The sequence below is a fragment of the Echeneis naucrates genome, chromosome 22, assembly GCF_900963305.1.
Source record: "Echeneis naucrates chromosome 22, fEcheNa1.1, whole genome shotgun sequence".
NCBI classification, from domain to species: Eukaryota; Metazoa; Chordata; class Actinopteri; order Carangiformes; family Echeneidae; genus Echeneis; species Echeneis naucrates.
The window spans coordinates 3,689,550-3,712,826 of NC_042532.1; the positions used below are offsets into that span (position 1 = coordinate 3,689,550).

The following is a 23,277-nucleotide window of genomic DNA, read 5'->3' on the forward strand; positions in this document are numbered from 1 at the left end:
TGTTGGAGATGTGAAAAGTTTCACTACATTGTTGTGCATTGTCTGCACCATAAATGTTGTAGCTCGTCAGATACGCTTCAGCTTACAGATTATATTAAACAGATGTGAGGGAATGTTTATGATGCATTAAAAATAATATTGTGTTCTTGTCAGTAAAAATAAAACACAAAATTTACTGTGAAAAGTTTACAACATTTACAATATCTGTCAAAATAATATTTTTTATATTTTTTTGTCTATCAATCCTTGAATTTTTTCCATTTTAAATCCACTCACACAAGTAAAAGGTAGAGGCATGACGTTTTTTCTGTTTTGTTTGTTTTTTTATTAGTAGTATTATTGCTTTTATCCCCAGATAGCAAAAACAAACTTCTGGCCTGGCCTAAGGGCCCAAGACTGGCCCGTGCATTTTAATATTTTCATATTAAGGGAGATTAGTTGTTATCTTCCATTATTGATTGGCAGCTGGAAGACTTTCTGTTTAAGTTCCAAAATTAGTACTAATGTTGACATAGCATCCAACCATTCAGCTGTATATGGGTCACGTTGAGGCCATGAAACCAGGTGTTCACTGGACGAAATGAAAGCAACCATGTGCCTCAAGTTGGGCTGAACTTGTTTTTGTCTGGTTCATGTTTGTTATCAGACAATATTATAACTCATCTTAAACAAAGTGAGTTCAGTCAAAATAAGAATGTGAATCTGCTTACACTGTTTCACCTCAGCATTATAAGAGCACTCAGTGGCATCTATTTTTTTTTTTTTTTTTTTTTTAACTTGACATAAGTTTTCTAGTTTCGGGGCTTGCAGACACCTGCTGTTTAATATCAAAGATATTTTACTGCTGTTGCATCATTTTGAGCTGTGATATTTATAAACAAGATTTCTTCATTGCTCATTCCCTCACTTAAATGTTGTCTAACATCCTCAGCTGGAATGGTTTCTTTTCTTTTCCATCTTGTGTCTGCAGCAATCCCCCAGTTTACGATCACACCACAGGACCAGTCAGTCCTGGAGGGTCATACAGTCGACTTCCCTTGCGAAGCAAGTGGTTACCCACAGCCAGTGATTGCCTGGACAAGGGGGGGCAGTCCTTTACCCCTGGACCGCCGTCATGCAGTCTTGTCTACTGGCACTCTCCGCATCACTCGGGTGGCAGCCCATGACGAGGGCCAGTATGAGTGCCAAGCGGTCAGCCCTGTGGGGACTGTGCACACAGCCGTTCAGCTCAGCATCCAGCAGAGAGGTGAGAATGTAGTTGATAGGACGACATTGTTCATTGTAAACTGTCACGATTAGATTGGAGTAATTTAGCTGTACATAAGGCAGTCATGGTTAACAAGATGTGTGCAAAACCAGTTACTTAACCACACTGCTGGAACTTGGCTGCCATACAGAGGTTTTCATTGTGCATGCTTTTATACACACTGTATTTGTGGGGGCAGGCGAGAAGTGTTTAGGCGATAAAATGTTAAGAGGAGGGGAGTGGTGCAGACCCTCTCGTTCACAGCTCATATGTCATTTATACATGCAAGTCAGCTATTACTGTGTAAATACATCTATACACTCAAAGACATATAGCTTTGTGTGTATGTGTGGGTTTGTGTGTTTGTGTTCCAGTGGGTGTGTAAATTCTGCATCAGTATGCATGGATATGAAGTGTAAATCATCCTATCCTGTGTGTAGTAATTTATTTATTTGTTTATTTTTGCATTTGTATGTATGCATGATTGTGTTAAATAGAAAGTGCATAAAAGTTGGTGTGTCACTGTTTGTATTTAGTGCATAGATGATTATAGTCTAGATGTGTGTGCGCGTGCGTTCAACTGAAATTACAGGCTTGGTTTAGTACAGGAAATCATGGCAGTCTGTAATCCCAAAATGACAGCATGTTTTTCCATGTAGTAACGGCTCTTAACATGGTTCAAAGTACAAGTTGCATAATAGCCCTGTACAGGCCTACAACTATATTGGCAATGTGCGATGGTTGTTATATGCTAGCACAGTGCGGAGTAATGGACAAAGGATTGAAAAAAGTGAAAGCAGGGATTACCAGGATGGGTTTTGGGTTGTTTTTTTTTTTTTGTTTGTTTTTTTTGTTTGTTTTGGGTTTTTTTTTTGTATATGTTGAACATGTCACCATTCCAGACATTTCAGTGCAGCTGTAATATTATTCAGTATTTTCATGTTCACAAGTTACATTCTTGAATTGTCTGCAGCTGTGTACTGTTCACTACAGCAAGCCCCATGTTTGACAAACTTCAGCTTTGATTTAATGGCATTTAATTAGTGTCAGATGACTATGAAACTGCCTCCTATTTAACTTTTTGTTCAAAATCTTGTGGGGTTTTCCCATGGCCAGGTGGCTCATTGCTGGCTGCTACATGGGAGCCCTGCAGGAATTTGAAAATAGTGCATTTGTGTTTATGTGCTTGTCTGCTGGGTGGGGAAGGGAAATCACTGTTGGGGGGTGTGTGTGTGTGTGTGTGAGAGAGAGAGAGTGTGGGCAAGTACGATATTTGCAAAGTTTATTAAACAGGATTCCACTGCACTTGTGGGGTCCGACAGCTTTGTAGGAACCTAATGCCTTCAACTTTATGGAGAATGAAAAGCATAGGACAACACACATGTAAATTTTGTGCTCCTAAAATTATTTATGTGTGCACATGGATGTATGACTCTTAATACGTTTCCTCTCGAATGAATGGCTCAATGGGGTTGGGTTGGAGTCGTTAGGGTTAGGGCCACTGGTTTGCTGCAATGGAGTGGGCTGCACAGGGCAGAGGGTTAGCGGTTTAATCATGTTTTGCATGTTTCCCCCAACTAACTTAAGCACCCTGTGTCCTTGCACGCGGGTGCAGTTTTGGACCTGGCAACAGGTAGCAAGTTAGGTTACAATAGGTGTCTAGTTAGGTGCTAATAGATGCAGTTGGTGAGAGGTCAGAGTAGGTGATAGTCGTGCTGTTTGAGATAGTTCTCTGTGTGAGGAGTGGTGATGGCTGGCATTAGGGGGTGACTCTGGTACGCCAGTGTTCACGGTCTAGCCTCCTGGAGGTGTTGTGGGCCTAACTAGACGAAACACCGACAAAAGGAGGTTCCCACCTGATGATCCCAAAGACATGATAGCTATCACCGCTCACCGGCCTAGTTGGATATTATCTGTAGGGCACATAGAGCAGGGTGAAAGTTTGTTGCTAGGAAGGTGATCACTGAGTCTGGTCCATTTTTTGTCGCACAAGTTTCTTGTGTTTTCTCTAAATAAACTAGGCAAGAGATTTTAAAAGCTCTGATATCTGGGCCGCGACCCAGAAACAGATAAGCAGTTGAAGATGAATGAATGAATGATATTTGGGTCTCGTCACTTTGGTGTTGGCATTTGTACATGTTATTTTTGGTGACATAGATAGATAGATAGATAGATACTTTATTTATCCCAGACTGGGAAATTGCAATTACATTATAATTTAATTAAACAATTAATAAGCATTACATAGGGACTTTAAAGGTTCTTTGTGGTCTGACTTTCACTTGACTTTCTCTCTTCTCTAACAGTGTGTGTGTCAGAGCCCGGCAGAGACAAAGATTTGCTCAGAACAGCAAACTGCTTGAAAGAGCCTTATGCGCTTCTGAAATCACACATAAAATGCACAAATGCCATAAAATATTTTATGCCTTTCTCCTTGAGGAAGCGGGAGGTCACATTTAGGAATTGGCCACGCCTACAGATCAATGGTAGGGAAAATACTGGAAAGGCTTAAACTAGCCCAACAACATTAATTTCAGTGTGGAGCATTGTGTGACTAATTACTTCTGGGGTTTTTTGTTTTTTTTTGTTTTTGTTTTTTCGTTTTCATGATGTAACTTTATTTTGACTTCCAGCAGGGAGTTTTTATAATATGATCCGGTTAACCCATTATTTGATTATATCTCACGTCATACATAGACACATAGGATTGATAAGAATTGATGATGAAGCCTGGTGTCAATTCTGCCTTGAGATGGTTTTGAAAGCTAATCTGTTCTGCAACAGCAGATGAAAGGCCAAGGATACTGATGATTTATTTCCATGAAACATTTATTTTTTTAATCAGGATCCTTGGGGCCCAACTGGCAGCCATAAAATATGAGGTGGCTGATTTAAAAAAAATGCCAAACCAAGCATTTCTACTCTAAAGGCAGCAGTACAGATGTGTTGTTAAATTTGAAAGTGCAGTGATGTCCCACAACGCCTTTCACTGTTTACACAAGACAAACTTCTTCAGTGACAGATATCCTATGCGCTTTCCCAACCTGTTTTAAGCAAAACTATAATTGCGTCTCTCAAACAGTAATTATTATAGTGAGTGCTATGAAGAGCAGCACAGGCAAAGAAGCTTCCACAGGAGAAACAGGAGTGGCTAAGTAAGTGATATAAGGGACATTTGATGTTAATTTTCTGGATGATGTACGTATTTTATTTTTTTTTATGCGTTAACCTGAGATTATGTTCAAACTATGTTCATTGTTTTAACTCTTAATGACCCTGTGATCTTTGGTGACGAGTAAAACAACTGACAACAATAGCTGACCATTCATCAAGGCCTAGCGCTTTAACTGCCTATAATTTTAGACAAAGGCTATCATATATCGATGGGTTGGATTTCTGGAGTTTCACAGTGTCTGACAATGCACCTACTGTGTTCACTTATCTTACCTGAAAACCAGCAGACCACATTCAAAAGCATTTCAAAGGGATTGTTGACAGAATATACAAATGTAACGCAAAAGTCAAAACTAAAGCAATATAAACCAATAAAGCAAAAAAAAAAAACATGAACAAGAGCCATTAGGGTCAAACACCTCAAGCAGTTGCTTGACCAGCACTCACAATTTACACACACTGACATCTGGGTGCCAATAGTTACATGTGCAAGTGCATTGGCATGGTTTTTGAAAAACCCTACAAAGATGCATATGCATACACACCAGGGACTTTTAGTAAATACTCACACAAGCATCTGTACATATTTGTCATCCTCCTCATGTCCCTTTTTACCAGACCGTGTGCTTGCATCCATGCATGCATACAAATGTAAAACAGCTGTTTTCATTTGTGTTTCATCTGTGAGATAAAGTTAATAAAACAGAAAATGATGGACACTCCTGGCACAACATGCTGACATTGGAAAAGGTGAAAATCAAACAGAAATTTGCTCCATAAATAGTTTATCTACTGAAGCAATGCATTATTACCATTTATAATACAGCGTGCTTTAACCTCCATCAAACTGCATGCAGACTTTAACCGTTAAATGTTTTTCAGCGTTGTAATAGCAGAAAGCAAAATAAGCATCTGCAGTGGAACACAAACTCTTGGAGTTTTTGTATGTACCCTGAGCATGTGCAGGACAGTAAAATGCTTCAGTGCGTTTTAAGAGTTTCATGTCTGCTGTGATGTTTGCAAAATTAATTTTACATGGACACTACTTGGAACATAATCATTAACACATGCATATGTGTGTATGTTTTAACTCATTCAGTAACGCCTGTTTTCACAAATGCTCCAAGGGACTTGACGGTTGAGTCTGGCCAGGATGTCCAGATTCCCTGCAGTGCTCAGGGCCAGCCACAGCCTGTCCTCACCTGGAACAAGGTTAGATGCTCAAGCTGCTCATGGCGCAGTGAGGTGGCTGTCACCTCATCACCATTAGGTGCTAGATAAGCACTCAATTGTTGACAGAAATCTGTCAAGAACAAAGGGGCCAGTGAATGTATGTTATTACCTAAATTATCATTATAATGAAGCAAAAAATGAGTAACCTATTAGCATGATGAAGCATATTTCAGTTGGGTTTTATATAGCATTTAATCACGGTGTCAATTTGATCCCCACACTCACATTTTCCACCCCAGGATGGTGTGCAGGTGACGGAAAGTGGCAAGTTCCACATCAGCCCTGAGGGTTACCTGGAGGTGAAGGACGTGGGCACTGCTGATGCTGGTCGCTACGAGTGTGTCGCTCGCAATCCCATCGGCTACCAAGTTGCCAGCATGGTGCTCACAGTCACAGGTAGGAAATGGCTGACGTCAGCATGTCATAACCCAACAGCTGTTGTCATTCTTTCCTTTTCTGGCTGGGGGTCAGAAAGCAGTACTTCACTACTTTAGCAAGTAAGGTTTAAACTTGTTGCTTATCAGTGCTCTGTGAAATTTGTTGATAAACTGCAAATTTTACTGTCCATTGCACTATTTATATCTTGTGGTGAACCAACATCTTTGAAACAGTACATGTTCAGTGGTTATTGCTATCACAGTGGGCTTTGCAACAGGGCAAAGCCCACTGTGGGTATTCCTTGTCCAAGTCAGTCAGTAATTTAGTCACACTCTGGTGCAATGCTATTAGATTCCTATCAACTATTCCCTGTGTGAATTGTTTTTTCCAGCTGAGATTTCTCAGGTCTGACCACAGCACTCTGCTGGTGAACCATAAACTCTATCACTGTGCTCAGTTGTTGTTGGACTCTCTTAGTCTTCACGTCACAATCTCACTGTTTTCAGTGGCACAGTCCAATGGAGGCACTTGCCAGAAATGTGTTCACTCCACCTCCAGGAGGGAAGCTGAAGTCACTTACAGTGTGCAACTAGAAAGAAGGAACACAAGTTGAACCAAGCTCTATATTAGTGATTATCACAATGTATTAAATTCTTTAGACCATTGCGCATCTTTGTTATGCATTTTGATTTTGCTGAAGGTCACACATCTAGAAAGTGGATAAGATAGTGTCTGTTAGTTACTTTGTGTTATTGCAAATGGCCAAGTGGGTCACAGGGTTTTTTTGTTTGTTTGTTTTTTACTTCACCTCTGGTCATGCTCTGTCTCTGTCTGTGCAAAGTTCCTGCAGTCAGTAGAGAGGGAGACACTTTTGTGAGCACATCCATAGAGCAGGCCATCCGTGACGTAGACAGTGCTATCGAGTCAACAAGAAGACGTCTCTTTGATGGGTAAGATGAGAAATTTCACATCACAAAGACGCACAATTGTGTGTACTAATGTGTTTGAGGGCACATTTGACAAAATGCATTAACAGGCTCATAACCACAATTACTTAAGGCTTAACTTTCCTTCTGACCTGAACTTTAGAGCCAAATGTAAACCACCAAACATCTTTTTCATAGTGTGTCACTTTCAAACTGCACCCTACACACATACAATGCAACAGCTTAACAGATGAAATATAACACACCACCTGATGCATGCGTAAAATGTTGCAGCACTTACACAACTAGTTGCAGCATACATTCCCTTGTGTCAGTCAAGGTTAATATTGTAATATATTGTAAAGACTTAAATTATTAAACAAATGTGTGGAGGCCAGTAGAATTATGCAGCACCTATGCATTGAAGGGTACAAACAGGGAATGAGGGATGTTCTTTCTTACTGTGCAGTATCTGCTATAGAGAGCAGGTCATAGCTAGCACTCTGTGCTTTTTGAGATCCATGCACACTCATGCATTTCTTTGTAAGAGATAGTAAAGAGGTTGGTGAGCTCACCAGGCTGCGACAACATCAAGTTTCTCTCCAGTGCTGGCTCACTTTTGGTCTACATACTCATGGGGCCTAAGTCTGAATACGAATAGCTGGCCCACATCATCTTGGCACATGACTTGCATGTTCTAAGTTTGAGTCAGAGCCTTGAGGGAAAGAGTGTGGCAATTTAAAAGGAGTGTCAACAATTCTGTAAGTTTTGAACAGTACAATAGAGAGCAGTATGGAATGACATAAAGTGAATGATTTATTCTGCAGCCACAGAGTGACAGATATAGTTATTAACAGTTTTTCATGATATCTTTCCCAGTTCAGGACACCTACATCTATTACAGCTATGTAACTATGAGAGATGTAGGTGGTTTGAACTCGGAAGTGTTTCCATCCTGCTGAGCGATGTAGTAAGCAGTTGTGCTTTTGTTGGCATACACATACATACACTGGCCCACTCACAAACCCACATGCCGTATCACTTTAAATGGGAGGCCTAGTGCTGATTAACACTGTTACACTGGCTGTTATGCTGCTGAGTGTCACACGATACCAAGTTACTGTAGAATCCAGTCTACCCTGAGGAAGCAGCACTGCTGCTGTAGAAATATAACTTTTTGCCTTGTAAATACAAATCTAGCTGTTGGTAAGTTAGGTAAAGGAACAGTTGGCTATAGATCTTTGCTACTGGAAAATCTCTGGGAAGGTCTCCCACCAGTGTTACTGTTATTGCTGCTGGAGGAAGACTTTTACTGTAGAATACATTTCAATACATAATAAATGAAGGTTAAATTTTAAGGCTCATTTCAGCACAGTAATACCTAACACTAACCAAAGGGCTATACCAAAATTATTAAAACATGAGGCAAAATTCAAAACACAACAAGGCAAAAACACCGTAGTTATTACTGTAGTTAGGGCTAAAGTTAAAAATCACTGAGTCAAAAAGGGCAGAGAACACAAATGTTTGTTTTTCATCATGTGAGTTCTGTGTAGATTCTAAAGTATCATGTGTCACTATATTACATCTATGTTATGACATCATCTGAATGTGCCTGCAAATCAAAGCTTTATTTGTATATTTGTTTTTCATATTTAACACCTACAAACCCACGTCTGGCACGTGGCTTTCTAGTAATAAAGCCACCACTTCAAGCCAAACTCTTGGCTTTCCTATAAAGACTAGAGTTGAATACATATTTAAAAATGGCCCAAGGTGATGGCAAAGCAGCACAGGGGTCTTCAGGGGCCATGCAAACAAACTCAGCAGGACAATTTCGTTTAATGGAAGAGATCCAAGTCATGGGTGCAGTGATTAAGACGTTTGTGCATATTTTGGGCTTCTCCTCGTTTGAGCTCTCTGACCTGCTGTAACTGCAGAAAAGAAATTTTCTGGATAGTGTCAGAGAAAGCTCTGCCCGCCTTTGCTGTCCGGAATGAAAACAAATGCACATTCAAATCACATTCTTCTGTGCGGGTTTTTTTTTTTTTTTTTCCTTTTTTCTCTTTCTCTCCTTTGTCACTCCCATAAAGTTGTCTTTATTTCTTACTCCTTTTGCTTTCTCTCTCCTTGGCATCATATTCCCCCTCCCCCAATCTCCCTACCTCCCTCTCTCCAGTCAACCTCGTACCCCAGGGGAGTTGCTAGCTCTTTTCCGGTATCCCCGTGACCCCTACACAGTGGAGCAGGCGCGCGCTGGGGAGATCTTTGAGCAAACGCTTCTGCTCATCCAGAACCACGTCAACCAGGGCCTCATGGTCGACACCAATGGCACTGGTGAGGCTGATAACCTACTACACTACTTGTTAAGGCATCCAACAAGGATTTCATACCTATGCTTTTACTCTATCCATGATAACATTTATGCTGTGGCATAAATATATGGCCATAACATATTTTACCTTTACGTCATAGCTGACACCCAGCCATAACAATGAGTTGACTTTTGTTTAACTCATTTTGTAACTACCCCATGATGAACTTCAAGGTCATATTTATAAACAGTCTGCTACCTTCAAAGTTAGTGGTTTCTTGGTTTGTGAGGTTATCTTCGGATTAAGTCAAATTCATGTACAGAATTATTGTTTCACTCCACCCCTGCTTACTATACAGCAATATTGATATAGTATCACCTCTTTGAAGAAAACAGACAGTTCTGAAAGCTTTGCAGCTGAAAAGAATTCCTGCTGTTTTTTGTCCTGTTGTAAACAGCCTCAGTGGGGGCCTTTGGCACAAATTGTTGATGATGTTCTATTTAAACAATATTTACATTTATCCATACACTGACCATGTGAAAACCATGTGGTTATAATAAAAAAGAAAATCTTCATCAGAAAAAACCTAAGGTTAAGTTTTATAAATTATTTATTCATTTATTTATATATTATTTATTATAAGTAGAAGGTAGAAGGAATGAAACACTTTCTGGTCAGCGTATTGATGCGTAGTCTTTAAAGAAGTGCCACTTAAAGAGGCCGTAGGCCAGAAAAGCTACACAATCAATACTGTGCAAGTAATCCAGTTGAGTTTAAACTCTATACAACATCAATCGACATCCACACTCTTGTACTGGATCCTGATGCAGGTACAGATGTACATACAGATGACTAATCACTCAATTCTTGCCACTTAAACATAACACCCCAAGTGTCCTAGTGAACTCCCTAACACTAACTCTCATCTTGTTCAGCTAGCAATTAAATTATCTTGCACTCAATGAATTATTATCTTGTTGTTAGCAACATTTGGTAGTTTGTAAGCCTCTGTTTCCATGTTCTTTTAAGAATGACCTGAGGCACTGGGAGGTAATCATAGAACAATTGGCAAGGAGCCCCATGAACAGTTTTATCAGGCCTGTGGCATACCACACACCAAACATAAACCTGCACTCATCATCGAAGATGTTACGTGTTGGTCTGCAGATTGTATCACTTATGGATATATTGGGTTAATTTCAGTGTTTATACATGTTGGTATCTGTCTTTGTTTAGATTCACATATGCATGGAAAAATATCTTGTGGTCCTAGGAGGAAAACCATGAAAACACTGGATTTATCTCTGTGTGTATGTTTGTGTGGGTGTGTGTATGTCTGTGTGTAAAATAGATATATAAAAGAAAAATAGGTAATCAGTTCCAGCTTAAGATAGAAAATAAAGTTGTTGGAAGGAGGAGGGGTGGTCTGATTAAATAGGAACAAAAAGAGGCAGTGTTTTCATTCCTAATGCCAACAACCGAACAATTATTGTTGCACTGGCCCCCAAACCAAGCTAACAGAGAGGTTTCTGCCTGTCAGCATAAACTAATGAGCTGTTTTTATTGTACCTCAACGTCATCTAACAGGACAACACCAGAGTTTACCATTCTGTTCTGAACATGCACCTACACACATACACACAGGCCACGACACACAGCATAGAGTCTGTGTGGATGTTTGAGTTGGTGGGCGTTTACACTTATAAAGCTAGTGTGGGGCACTTAACACTAATTCTCATTTGTCATAACCATAGCATCACATTGCTTACACAGCACAGACATACACACATTGATATGCTCCATGTTGGTGCTTTCATGTATCAAAGTGGGTCAGGGAGGGTTAAGAGACAGGTTAGGAGGTTCTTTCGAGTCTGACTGCAGAAGACTGTGTTTATATATGCAAACACAAATGTATTATATACATTTCAGATAATTATGTTAATAATTTTGTTATATGTGTTGAATTTATGTTGCCTTTCCACAGCATTTCGCTACAATGACCTGGTCTCCCCACGTTTTCTGGATGTGATTGCCAATCTGTCAGGTTGCACAGCCCACCGGCGGTTCAACAACTGTTCTGATATTTGCTTCCATCAGAAGTACCGCAGCCACGATGGTACATGTAACAATATGCAGCACCCTATGTGGGGCGCCTCGCTCACCGCCTTCGAGCGACTCCTGAAATCTGTCTATGATAATGGCTTCAACTTACCAAGAGGTGCCACTGAGCAGCTGCATAATGGGTACAGGCTGCCTCTGCCGAGGCTCGTCTCTACCACCATGATTGGAACTGAGACCATAACCCCTGATGATCGCTACACCCATATGCTGATGCAGTGGGGTCAGTTCCTAGACCACGACCTGGATTCAACAGTCGCTGCCCTCAGCCAGTCGCGGTTCTCTGATGGCCAGCTTTGTGCCCAGGTCTGCACCAATGACCCACCATGCTTCCCCATCCAGTTCCCCCCCAATGACCCCCGACAACTACGAAGTAGCACACGCTGTATGTTCTTTGTCCGATCCAGCCCTGTGTGTGGCAGCGGAATGACATCTCTTCTCATGAACAGTGTATATCCAAGAGAGCAAATCAACCAACTGACTTCTTACATTGATGGTTCAAATGTATACGGAAGCTCTCGCCATGAATCTGAGGAAATTCGAGATTTGGCAAGCCAAAGGGGTCTGCTCCGACAGGGCATCATACAGCGAACAGGGAAACCACTTCTGCCATTTGCCACTGGGCCACCAACTGAGTGTATGAGGGATGAGAACGAGAGTCCGATTCCATGTTTCTTAGCAGGAGACCACCGTGCCAATGAGCAGCTTGGTTTGACAGCAATGCATACAATTTGGTTCAGGGAACACAATCGCATAGCCACAGAGCTACTTAGGCTGAACCCTCATTGGGATGGGGACACTATTTACCATGAGGCCAGAAAGATATTGGGGGCTCAGATGCAGCACATCACCTACAGCCATTGGCTGCCAAAGGTACAGTAATCATCAGAGTGTCATGCTTCTATTTCTCTCTGTTAATCTTGTCATCTTTATTTTACAATGCTTTTCCCCACTCCTAGATCCTGGGTGAGGTGGGCATGAAGATGATGGGGACATACACAGGTTACAACCCCAACATTAATGCTGGCATCCTCAATGCATTCGCAACTGCTGCTTTCCGCTTCGGACACACCCTTATCAACCCAATACTCTACAGGCTAGATGAGGACTTCCAGCCTATCCCCCAGGGACACATCTCTCTACACAGGGCCTTCTTCTCCCCATTCCGCATTGTGAATGAGGGGGGCATTGACCCACTTCTTCGCGGGCTCTTTGGTGTCGCTGGTAAAATGCGTGTGTCCACACAGCTTCTAAATACCGAGCTAACAGAAAGGTTATTCTCAATGGCCCACGCTGTGGCTCTGGATCTGGCTGCCATGAACATACAGAGAGGAAGGGATCACGGCATACCACCCTACAACGATTACAGAACCTTCTGTAACCTTACCTCAGCTCATACCTTTGATGAATTGAGGAATGAAATTAAGAACCCAAATGTCAGAGAGAAGCTACAGAGGTAATTATACTCTCCAGATCATTATTAATATAATTATGATCTTGCATAGCTTGGGGCTGGTATGCAAAAACTGTGATGAGCTAGCAATTCTCAGTCGTATCATAAATAGTTTATCATATCTGACTCTTTTCCCTGTGTGGCAGGCTCTATGGTACTCCTTTGAACATTGACCTGTTCCCTGCCCTAATGGCTGAAGACCTGGTTCCTGGCAGTAGACTGGGACCCACCCTCATGTGCCTTCTTGCAACTCAGTTTAAACGCCTGCGGGATGGTGATAGGTACAGTAAAGTCACATCTCACCTCACCACTCACCAAACACATTCCCTGGTGACATAAAATAATGTCCAGTTCACCATGTCACTTCCAAGGGTACTAACTTCACAGTGTACAGCTACTGTATTAATAGCGTGTATAATAACGAATAAAGCCTCTTTGAAGATGATATCTGTTGTGCCTAGGATTGTGTATAGTATTGCCTCTTGTCAAGTCTCAATCTAAAAGGGATGTTCTTTACTGTGTATTGAGTTAAGAAAAATTACTGAAGGAAGGAGGGTAACAATGGCTTAATTTATGGGGTTTTTTATTAATTAAAAAGGGGTAAATAAAAACATCCTCATATACAAGTGCAGATCAAAGCATAAACTAAGTGAAACAGGTGAGCTTGGATATGTAAATGGTATAACTCAATGTGATAATAATGATTCAGCAACTGATGACTAATTTAGGAACTTGGGCGAATGAATGCAAGGTTGTTTATCAAATACAGGGCGGATTTATCTGACGAAGGGAGCTTTTAAAACTAAAATTTGGGCATTTGGCATTGTCCATTAGCCATGCCTCACACCACTGTTGTGGTTGCTTCGGTGGACATGGTTTTATCTTATTCTCTGTAAAATACATTTAAATGGTTATTAGGTAATCACGACATCACAGAGCACACAGCTGGCTGCGGAAAAAACAGAACTGCATGACTACGGACTGTGTGTGAAGTTTCTTTTTCTTTTTACAGAACAGTTGTAGGCAACAACAAAACACATAGATTAGTGTTCAGGCAATATGCCATCGGTTCAGGTGGCGCTGTTGTTACATTAGTGGAATAGTTCCTTGTTCAGTATAAATTCTATCTCAGCCAAATTATCGCGTAGAAAAATGGTTTGAACAGCTGTGAAGTCCTCTTCTCGGGGGGGAATCAGTTTGGCATGTTTGCAGTCTCTTATTTGATCGGAATATCCTATTTCTTATCATATCAATCCTTGTGTCCTTGTTGGCCTGGATGGATTCCAGAGCGGCAATTTACATCCTGATAATGTTATCAGGCCGACTCGAGTGGAGGGTCAGAGAAGGGGTACCTCTCTGCTGGGTTAGGTAGGTTTATGCTGATTTGTGGCATGGACTGCAATTTTTTTGTTTTGGGAAAGCAGGGTCTTTCGATGCCAGGTTTCGATGCCCCCCCCCCCCCCTTCCAGACCTCACAACATATCTCAAAAACAGTTTAAGAGAATGCCCTCTAATTTAACAAAAATGTATATGTGATGAAGTGATTCAAATTTCAGTCATCAGAGGTCAAGATAACTGCAATCTCAAAAACCACGTGGCCTCTTGAAATAATATTTTCATGCCCCCTTGATTAAATTTCGTTAGATTGCCACAGTTTTTCACTTGGATTTGGATGAAATGCAGCCTGGCTGTTTGGAATGCAATGCAATTACCATAGCAACAGTGCCATCATGTCAGTGTGAGAGAGGAAGAAACCAGTCTAGAAGTCACTTCCCTTACCTGTGTTTCCTTAGATTCTGGTACGAAAACCCAGGTGTGTTCGCTCCCGCCCAGCTTACCCAGTTGAAGCAGTCCTCTCTGGCCCGGGTGCTGTGTGACAATGGGGACAATATCACACGCATTCAGCAGGACATCTTCAAGGTGGCAGAGCTTCCCCACGGCTATGGCAGCTGTGACGACATCCCACAGATTGACCTACGCATGTGGCAGGACTGCTGTGAAGGTAACAGCTTAAGTGACTTTTGACATTTTACTTCCTGTGACTTTCACAGGCTGTTAAGATGATATTTAGACCTCTTCACACTGCACACACTATTCCAATTAATTGATCTGATCCACATATGATTCCATCCATTCAATATCCTTTGTTAGTGACACGATGGGAAAATACCTCATATAGTCAGATCTTTCATCATCTCAGCTGGTCTGAGATGCCGCTGCCTCTTTTTCATGATGAGGTACCTCACCATTTAGAAAGCACAGGTTGCTGACATGTCTCTGTCACCAGGTTACACTGCTCCACTCTTTGTTACCCTTTGATAACATGTTTCTCAAGGTTTAGCTCTGCAATGATCACTGATTACATGCTGCAGTTTAGAGCACCCCCTCTGGAAGAAACAGCATCTTTTTTCTTTTCTTTTCTTTTTTTTTTTTAACAACAATTTGCTTGACAGCCCTCCTGACTTTCACTCTGTGTAAACATTGCTAGGCTCTGAGAAACATGAATAGGAGTGTTTTGGGGGTTTTCTTTGTGAATCCTGTGAAAGTTGTACTCGGACAAGGAGGTCATTACGGTAGGTACCTTTCAGTGGTTGAGCTTAATGAATAAAGTTTTGAAATGTCATTGACTTGCTGATCTGCTAGATCAGCACTTCATTGAAACAGCAGACCTCCTCCCTCTGAAATAATGTGATATAACCAAATATGCTTCTCACAGACTGTGCCTGCTAATTGCAGGGCTAAAAGATGGTATTTGGAGTTCAGTCCTAGATGTTTAAACATTCCATTTGTGGGTGCAGCTGACAAAGCGAAAATGAGGTGAATGACGAGGCACCCTCTGCTGTAATAATAAACCAGCATTGGGGTTTAGAGTGATTGCTTGCTTTGCAGCCTTTATTTAGCGATGTGATCAGATGTGAAATGAGCGATTGTCTCATATTACAAGTGATAATCTAAAGCTATGGATTATCCCTTTGATCCATGCACTGACATCACAAACTTCAAGAATGAATTTTTCAACTATTGCTCCACTGTCTTTTCACTGACACACACATGCCAATTACTGCCCACTGCTGAATTTGCACCCTTGAGGCAGTCAGAGTTAGAGGACGGCAGTTTGATTCCCAGTTTCCTGAGTGAGTGTGAGTGTGAGTGAGGTGTAGAGAAATGCTGCCTGAGCTATATAATTGCAGTCTAATTCAGTAGTCAATCCAAAAGGATTTATGACTCTGTAGGTATGCGCTTTAGCCACAGTCAATATAGTTCCATACAATTAATACTAGATAGGCATTATAAATATAACACCAAATTAGTCTCTAATGAACTAAGCCAAATTCCATTTTCTCTGGTGTGGTGATATAATACTGCATTCTGATCCCTGTTTTCAATACTACTTGGCCAGACGTAGAAGAGAAGAGCAAAGCTAATAAACAGAGAATATCCTGCCATAGAGAGGAGGGAGGGCGGTGGAGTTATTGTGGTTGCCTTCGTCTGTAAAGCTACCACAGTGCAGAGAACCTCCTGTGTATCTATGTGTGAGCGTGCAGCTCAGCAGGGTATAATCTTACATCTGTGTGCAAAAACGTATCTGTCAGCATTAGATAGGAAGTGTTGTTGTTATTAGATAATCTTTGTTTTTTACCGTCTGTTGTCTGGTAAATCAAAGGCTCTTGGCAGCCAGTCAGCTTTAAACTTTTACAGATAAAGATGCAGCCTTCCTGACTGCACAGCCTGATTACTTACTCTGTCCTTCCTCAGGTTTATTTTGAACAGTTTCTTCATGCTCCAGATGTGTACTGGGGCGTGAGCAGGGTTCTTTGTTTGTGTACAGTACATCTTTCATTCTCTTTGATCTGGGTGCCATGATGGCAGTGTTAGAATGAGGCTAAGTAATACAGTAAGAGTCTTGTACTGCATCAGCACTTTGAAGCAGAAAGAAAAATAGCATCAGCACTCATGACTTAAAAACAAATGATTAAACGCATTTACTTACTTTTTAGCTTCTTTTATTGACTGGATCGCAACAGCCTGGCCTGCTCTCAAATGACCAATGCCCAATACTGACCTAGCTTTCTGCACACTTTCTTTCCAGAAAAGCACCTTGTAGGACATTTCATGAAGAATGCTCTTTATAAGAATAAGAATTCTGTCTCTTCTAAAAAAGTGATCATTTTACAGTAGGCGTAACCTAAATCCCCACGCAGTTGTTGTCTTTGATTTATATCTGTAATGATTTTGCCAGATTAATGTATGATTATAAAAGAAATTGGCAGCCAGTTGGAAGAGAAGGCTGTTTAACATGTCTTCATGTTCATGTTTCAGATTCAGTCATTTTGCTTGTAAAGTTGTAAAGTTGTCTAGTGTATGTGAGTACAGAGATTATGAGAGAACCAAACAGCTGAGAGCTAACACTAGGCAGATTGCCATTAGGAGGCAAAAACGTCACACCAATTTTCATCTACATCCTCAGTTACACTGGCCATATGAGGCGAGGGATAAATGCTCTTTGTGCTCCGTGATCTCCTCTTGATTATTTCATTCTCAGTATCTATCAGGTAAATCAACAGTAACACCTTTTTCTGTGAACCTCTGAGATTGTTTTTACCTCTGTTAGTGATCTGCAGTGTATTATGTTGCATTTGACTCACCAGATTGCAGAACCAAGGGTCAGTTCAACACCTTGTCATACCACTTCAGGGGACGCAGATCAGCTGAGCATAGCCACATAGAGAGTAAACCTGTGGACAGTATCCACAAGAACAGGTAACAATGTTAACAATTATATTTTATAACTCTTATATCTACATATATGTGTAATTGAGCAATAAAATATTCCCTTAACATATAATGTGTGCAGAATCTTTCTTGATAACACATTTCTTAACAGTAATCTGTTTGTAGTTAAATGTCATGTGGCATGTGTACATGTTTGTATTATATGCCAAAAGATATAGCGATATGATAGTTATATCTAATTTGACCTTTGTTTTTGCAGCCCAGTGGAGCAAACTGTAGAAAATCGTGTAAATGTTACTCTGACCTCCAAAAAAAGCACTGAACCCTCAGTCAGCGACTTTCAGGACTTTGTTTCTGACATGCAGAAGACGATTACAAGTTTACGGAAGCAGGTGTGGGCAGACACGACACAAACACACACAGCTGATAAATGATGGCTGACAAGCATTCAGTGTCGTGAAGTCTAATGTTGGGCCTGAGTCCACTTCTATGAACCCTTCTTTTTGTTGAGCAGGTTTAGGTGGGCATAATTGTAATAGCTATTTTCCAGAAAGTTGTTGATGAAGATTTTTACTGCTAAAAATGGGTTGAATTGAATATGTCCATTATGTTCAGGAGGATGGATTTGTCTAAACTTCTGGGACCTTTAGGGTTTCTCATTCAGGCCCTTCCCAGCGACTTTAAAATAGTCCCATGGGTTGAAGCATAGGTTGCTTCATGAACAGGCTGCATGCACGCCTGTGTCTTTGTAAGGAATTGTGCTGTAGGCAAACACATAGACTGAGTCAAACCCACATTTATACAAACATGTTTTCAATTAAAATGTCGGTACAGTTAATTCCTCAGGATGGGGCCCAGCATCCCGACCTTGTCTTCTGGTCAGCTCAAGCCTTTTAGATGCAGGAGAGCTGAGGAAAGATCCCAGTGTCCCACTCACTTGTTAGTTCAAATTCTACATATTAGATATATATACTAGTGTATGTGCATTCTCATCCACATGTGACTCATGCCCCACAATGCTTGTTGCAGGAGACTAAAGTTTGTGGAAGGACTGATGTAACCACAAACAAGCACCCCTCTGAATAAATGTCTGTGTCCTTGTGTGTGCAGATTAAAAGACTTGAAGCCCGTCTGAGGAAGACTGACTGCACTGATAGTGAGGGACGAGAGCGAACAGACGGAGAGCATTGGAAAAAGGACTCCTGCTCCATATGTGAATGCAGAGTATGTTCAACAGATACACCACCAGTCCAAAGTTTGGACACATTTTCACATTCAAATGAATAGCAAAGTGTGTGCAAACTTTTGACTGGTAGTGTAAATCAATACTTGGTCAAAATGCTTCATACAGCACATAAACGCATGCATGCACAGTACTTAATCCTCTCATATCTCACGCTGAGGAGCTGGTCATGTTTGTGTAATTCCGTGTTTCTGATTGAGGTCGGGCCATCCTTCAGCGCTAGAGCAGTCAGTTTGAGCAGCCTGCCTAGTTTCAGTGCCCCAGTTTCTCTGTCTGGCAACTGTTTCACCTCTTCCAGAACCTTTTGGCATGTCCCTCATCTTGGCACCAGCATCTCCCCGCAGCATGTTTGTGTGCACCGGCCACTTTTAAGCCTTTAATTCTTTATCTCTGACACTTATTAAATGCTAACAGCTGGCACAGGTGATAGCAGCCCCGAGCCAAAACAGGCTGCCTCAGATCCTCTGTGACACAGTTTATTTTGCACACCACATCTGATACCACACCTGTCAGTTCCTTTTTTTGTGTTTTTCCTTCTCTCCTCTTCAGCTTCCCCAGAACTATCTCCTTCGTTCTTCTGCGCCTCCCCTGTAATTGGTGAGGTATTTTGGGGTAATAATTAAATTTGGCAAGCAGAAGCACAGTGAGTCTGGGAAAGAACAGTTTGGTTCAGCACATCATGTTGTTGCTATGAAACAAAGCAGCTCATTGTTCTGTGCGTTGTCGTTCTCCATCACCTGAGCTGAGGCTTTTCTCAAGCAGTATCAGTTACTCAACAAAAGCATGACGCAGTGGAAACAAAGTGTGACTGCTGAACTCATTACACCCAGTCTGAAATCATTCTTCAATCCACGCATATCTGTGCTGTAGCTTTCAGTTCCTCTCCTCTTCTTCTTTCTTTGCCATTGCTGACATCTGTTGCAGCCAGCCAATTTCCTTTCTACCCATCATGACTATTTTGCCTAATTTAACCTAACACGGTAATTCACCTGTTGCTCTGTCTTTGTCCCAACCCCCCACCCATTCTCCCCGACTCATCCTCTCCCAGGATGCCCAGGTGACCTGCTTTGTGGAGTCTTGTCCACCAGTCAAGTGCAAACGGCCCGTCAAGTTAAAAGGTGCCTGTTGCCCAGTGTGCCTGGAACAGCCAGATGTTGACAAGCAACAAGAAGTTAACCCCCATCACAACTAACTCTCAGGACCCACGTTGACAAACACACTATAATATCTGAAAATCATACACACACCAACACACGCACCATAGAGACATCCAGAGGGAGCATGAGACTCCTGAAGGTGTGCTAATCTGCAGCCACCAATAGCCTCGACAGACCCAATAGCCTCAGTTTCTGTTTTGTTTCACTTTGTATTACTTTCCTTTGATCTGTGGAGGGGTTTTTTGTTCTTTTTGGCCTCTTGCCACCTCCAGGACCAGCAGCCTGAGGCTCGGTTTGAAAATCCTCTGGCATCAAGCCAGAGATCACTAAATGGATTTATTTCTGAACCAATGGGTGGATGCATTGATGAATGGGTGGATTGTAATCAAGACGGACAAATCTCTGCTCCTTTGCATGGAGTCCACTACGGCCCCTGAAGTGTAACAAACAGCCAGTGTTTATCTCTCCTGTGACGAACACTTGGTTACAAAAGCAGGGGCCAGTTGCCGTTAACAAGCAGGAAAGGGAAGTAGATCAGAAGGCGGGAACCGTTCTGTTGTATCACAAAATTTTCTCAGGTTAGAGATGCCGAAAACTGGTGCTATTTTCCCCCTTTTTTTATAATGATTTTATCACTAAGTACAAATTTTCAGTATTGTCTCTTATGTATACAAGGAACCTATATACACTCAGCATATGCTTTTTAATGATAAATCACAATTGAGAGTATTTTTGTTCAAACTAAAAGTCTTTATGAATAGAGTTACTTCATCTTTTAATCCACAGTTCTTTATATCATGTTAAGAATATGTTCTTTCTTAGTTTTTTTTTTTTTTTTTGTATACAAATGCTTACATATGAAGATAATGTGAAGCCCTACAAAAATGTTTGTCATGCAAAAAGAAATGTCTACTGATTACTGCTCCGCTGTCCTTGGACGACTTTTTTTTTGTTTTGTTTTGTTTTTTTTTAGTCAACGTATGTATACCGCTGGCCTGTCCTGAACTTGAGTGAGACGGAGGTGCATGGCACTCCCCATTGTAGGACACTCGATCCAGCGCTGCACTGTTGTGCTTCTTTTTTCAAGTGTCCTTTGTGCTTTCAGAAAGCGGTGAAAAAAAAATTCAATTTTTACCACTGTAATGTTGTGAACTTTGTCCCAGTATTTTTTTTTTCTTCTCAAGCCAAATGTTTGAAAAATTATTTAGTAACTTCTAATATTACATAAAGAAATAGCACATTTTATCTATGGAACTATGTATGAATGTTGTAACGAGGTCAGGGTTTAGCCTTTTGTACTGCTCACTCTACCACAGCAGTATTCTCCTTCTGACCTGCTCATAGTTTTTGTTGTTGTTGTTGTTGTTGGTTTTTTTTTTTTTATTAATTATTTGTTTATTCATCTTTAGTCCGCAGACTACAGACAATTGAAGGACTGCTACCATGACTGTTGACTGTTCTTTTCTGCTTTTGTAAACCTCTCTTGCCCTAGTTTACAAATGGACACAATTGCATGAATTTCCTTGTCAAGCATCGACTTTGTGTCCCGCCTTTTCTCTCTATGAGCTGCTTCTTGTGTGTGTGCACGCGTGTGTGTGCGTGCGTGCACGTGTGTATGTGTGTCTGTCAAGTTTTTCGGATGCTCCCACCTGTGAGGACCGTCATGGGTGTTGATAAGAGGTTAGTAATGCTCATGTTTCTTTCCTGTGCTGAGGATTTTGAGGGAGGGGTGACATCATGCAGCAGAGCATATGTGGTGTGCAGGCTTTCTCTAGCCCTCTGACCCTCATTCCACTGTAATGGAAGCCATATGAGAGGGGAAGCCAGGGTGATGGGGGGGGGGGGGGGGGGGGGGGGGTTGTGGTGCTGATGTTTGGGATACTGTGTCAATCAGAACAAGCCTTCAGTCATATTGCTATTGCTCAGCTGGACCTTCATAAGTACTGTACATGGACAAATGCCGCTCACTGTACCACATGCACTGGCTCACTTAGTGTAACATCAGTCACATTTTTGTTTTCCTGTTTTGCTTTGCTCCTAATTGAGTTGAAGCGGCTGCAGCTGCAGTCTTCCTTTCCATTGTTTTCTTTATGTGGTAACATCCTGAGCAAGCATCTGTCACTAAACAGAAATAATACTCTCTGGAATGTTCCATTCAGGATTCCAGATGGATTATGCGGCTGGCAGTCACACTGGTAAATTGGTATCATATCACATGTCTGAATATACTGGACAGGTTTGTACATCAAACTGTGTGTTTACAGTTGTGTAGTTTTCTCTAATTCATTACATTCTGATTGTGGCTTCTCCAATAACACCAGTAAAGCCATGTGCTCTGATTGTGTTGATGTTTAAATGAATTTAGGATTTTGATATAGTTTCGTGAATGAGTGAGCGTGTGAGTCTCTTTCTGTGTCAGTAACAGGCTAAATGCATTTTGGGCCGAGGTTTGGCTGCCAAAGCACTGTGAGCTTTTAGTTACCAGTCAGTTGCATTAGTTCATGTTTGTCTTCTGTTTTCATCATGGTTTGCTCTCCTTTCATTTCCCCTAAACTCCCAAATGTCATTGGAATGCACTGCTCTGCAAGACTGAACATGCTTTACCTACACTGTCCTTTTACCAGTGGTCAATGTGGATATAGTAGTACCTGTCATGACATTTGTATTGTATGTTTGCCAAAGAATGGTTTGCACTGTAATGTATGCCTCTCAACAGTAATAATAAATAAATAAGCCACATTTGAATTTCATTGATACATGTTGGTGTTGTTCTTGTTTTAAGTTGCTCGCCCCCATGCATGGCAAGGGCTCAGACCTGAGTTGCAGTCATAAAGACGCAGCTCTGCATAATCGGCCCATTCATGATCTGGAGACTTTGGTTTTGCTCATGGTCAAACCACTGTTTCATTTATGATCGCGTCCATCTAGAATTCCTCACTTCCTCAGTTTGCAGCCTCTGCTTCAGTGTGCTGTTCATTGACATCAGCACTGATTGATGTAGCCTGCAGCTCTGATCTTCTGCACTTCCTTCAAGTGTTTGGTTTTGTACTTTGATTTGCCATGATGTTGATGTTCAGTCTGTTTGGTTTAGGTTTCAGTAAATGGATTCACATGGGTTGACACAATGGACTGTCCACGTACCCAGAGGAAAACAGTTTTCTCTGTAGTGTTGAATGAAAAGTCTTAGAAATTATTGGATTGGCATGATAAATGATACAAACATTCATGCTCCCGTCAGGATGACTACTTGGATTTTTGGTGTTCCCTGGCCTTTCCTCTAACAACTTTGATAATGTCCAA

At 41.3% G+C, this 23,277-nt stretch overlaps 1 protein-coding gene across 3 annotated transcripts in view; it reads left to right on the plus strand.

Moving 5' to 3' along the window:
* pxdn (peroxidasin) overlaps positions 1 to 22,733 on the plus strand; it is a 51,778-nt gene extending 29,045 nt beyond the window's left edge. For 2 of the 3 annotated variants that reach the window (XM_029494157.1, XM_029494159.1), the window contains exons 11-23: positions 971 to 1,246; positions 5,520 to 5,632; positions 5,893 to 6,049; positions 6,873 to 6,981; positions 9,137 to 9,294; positions 11,257 to 12,263; positions 12,350 to 12,846; positions 12,990 to 13,124; positions 14,637 to 14,845; positions 17,493 to 17,604; positions 17,837 to 17,969; positions 18,688 to 18,801; positions 19,869 to 22,733. In XM_029494157.1, the coding sequence (XP_029350017.1) occupies positions 971 to 1,246; positions 5,520 to 5,632; positions 5,893 to 6,049; positions 6,873 to 6,981; positions 9,137 to 9,294; positions 11,257 to 12,263; positions 12,350 to 12,846; positions 12,990 to 13,124; positions 14,637 to 14,845; positions 17,493 to 17,604; positions 17,837 to 17,969; positions 18,688 to 18,801; positions 19,869 to 20,012 (3,164 nt within the window). In that variant the 3' untranslated portion in view covers positions 20,013 to 22,733. The remainder of the gene's footprint in view (positions 1 to 970; positions 1,247 to 5,519; positions 5,633 to 5,892; positions 6,050 to 6,872; positions 6,982 to 9,136; positions 9,295 to 11,256; positions 12,264 to 12,349; positions 12,847 to 12,989; positions 13,125 to 14,636; positions 14,846 to 17,492; positions 17,605 to 17,836; positions 17,970 to 18,687; positions 18,802 to 19,868) is intronic. The other variant, XM_029494158.1, reaches the window with a different exon arrangement.
* Positions 22,734 to 23,277: the final 544 nt, after the last annotated feature.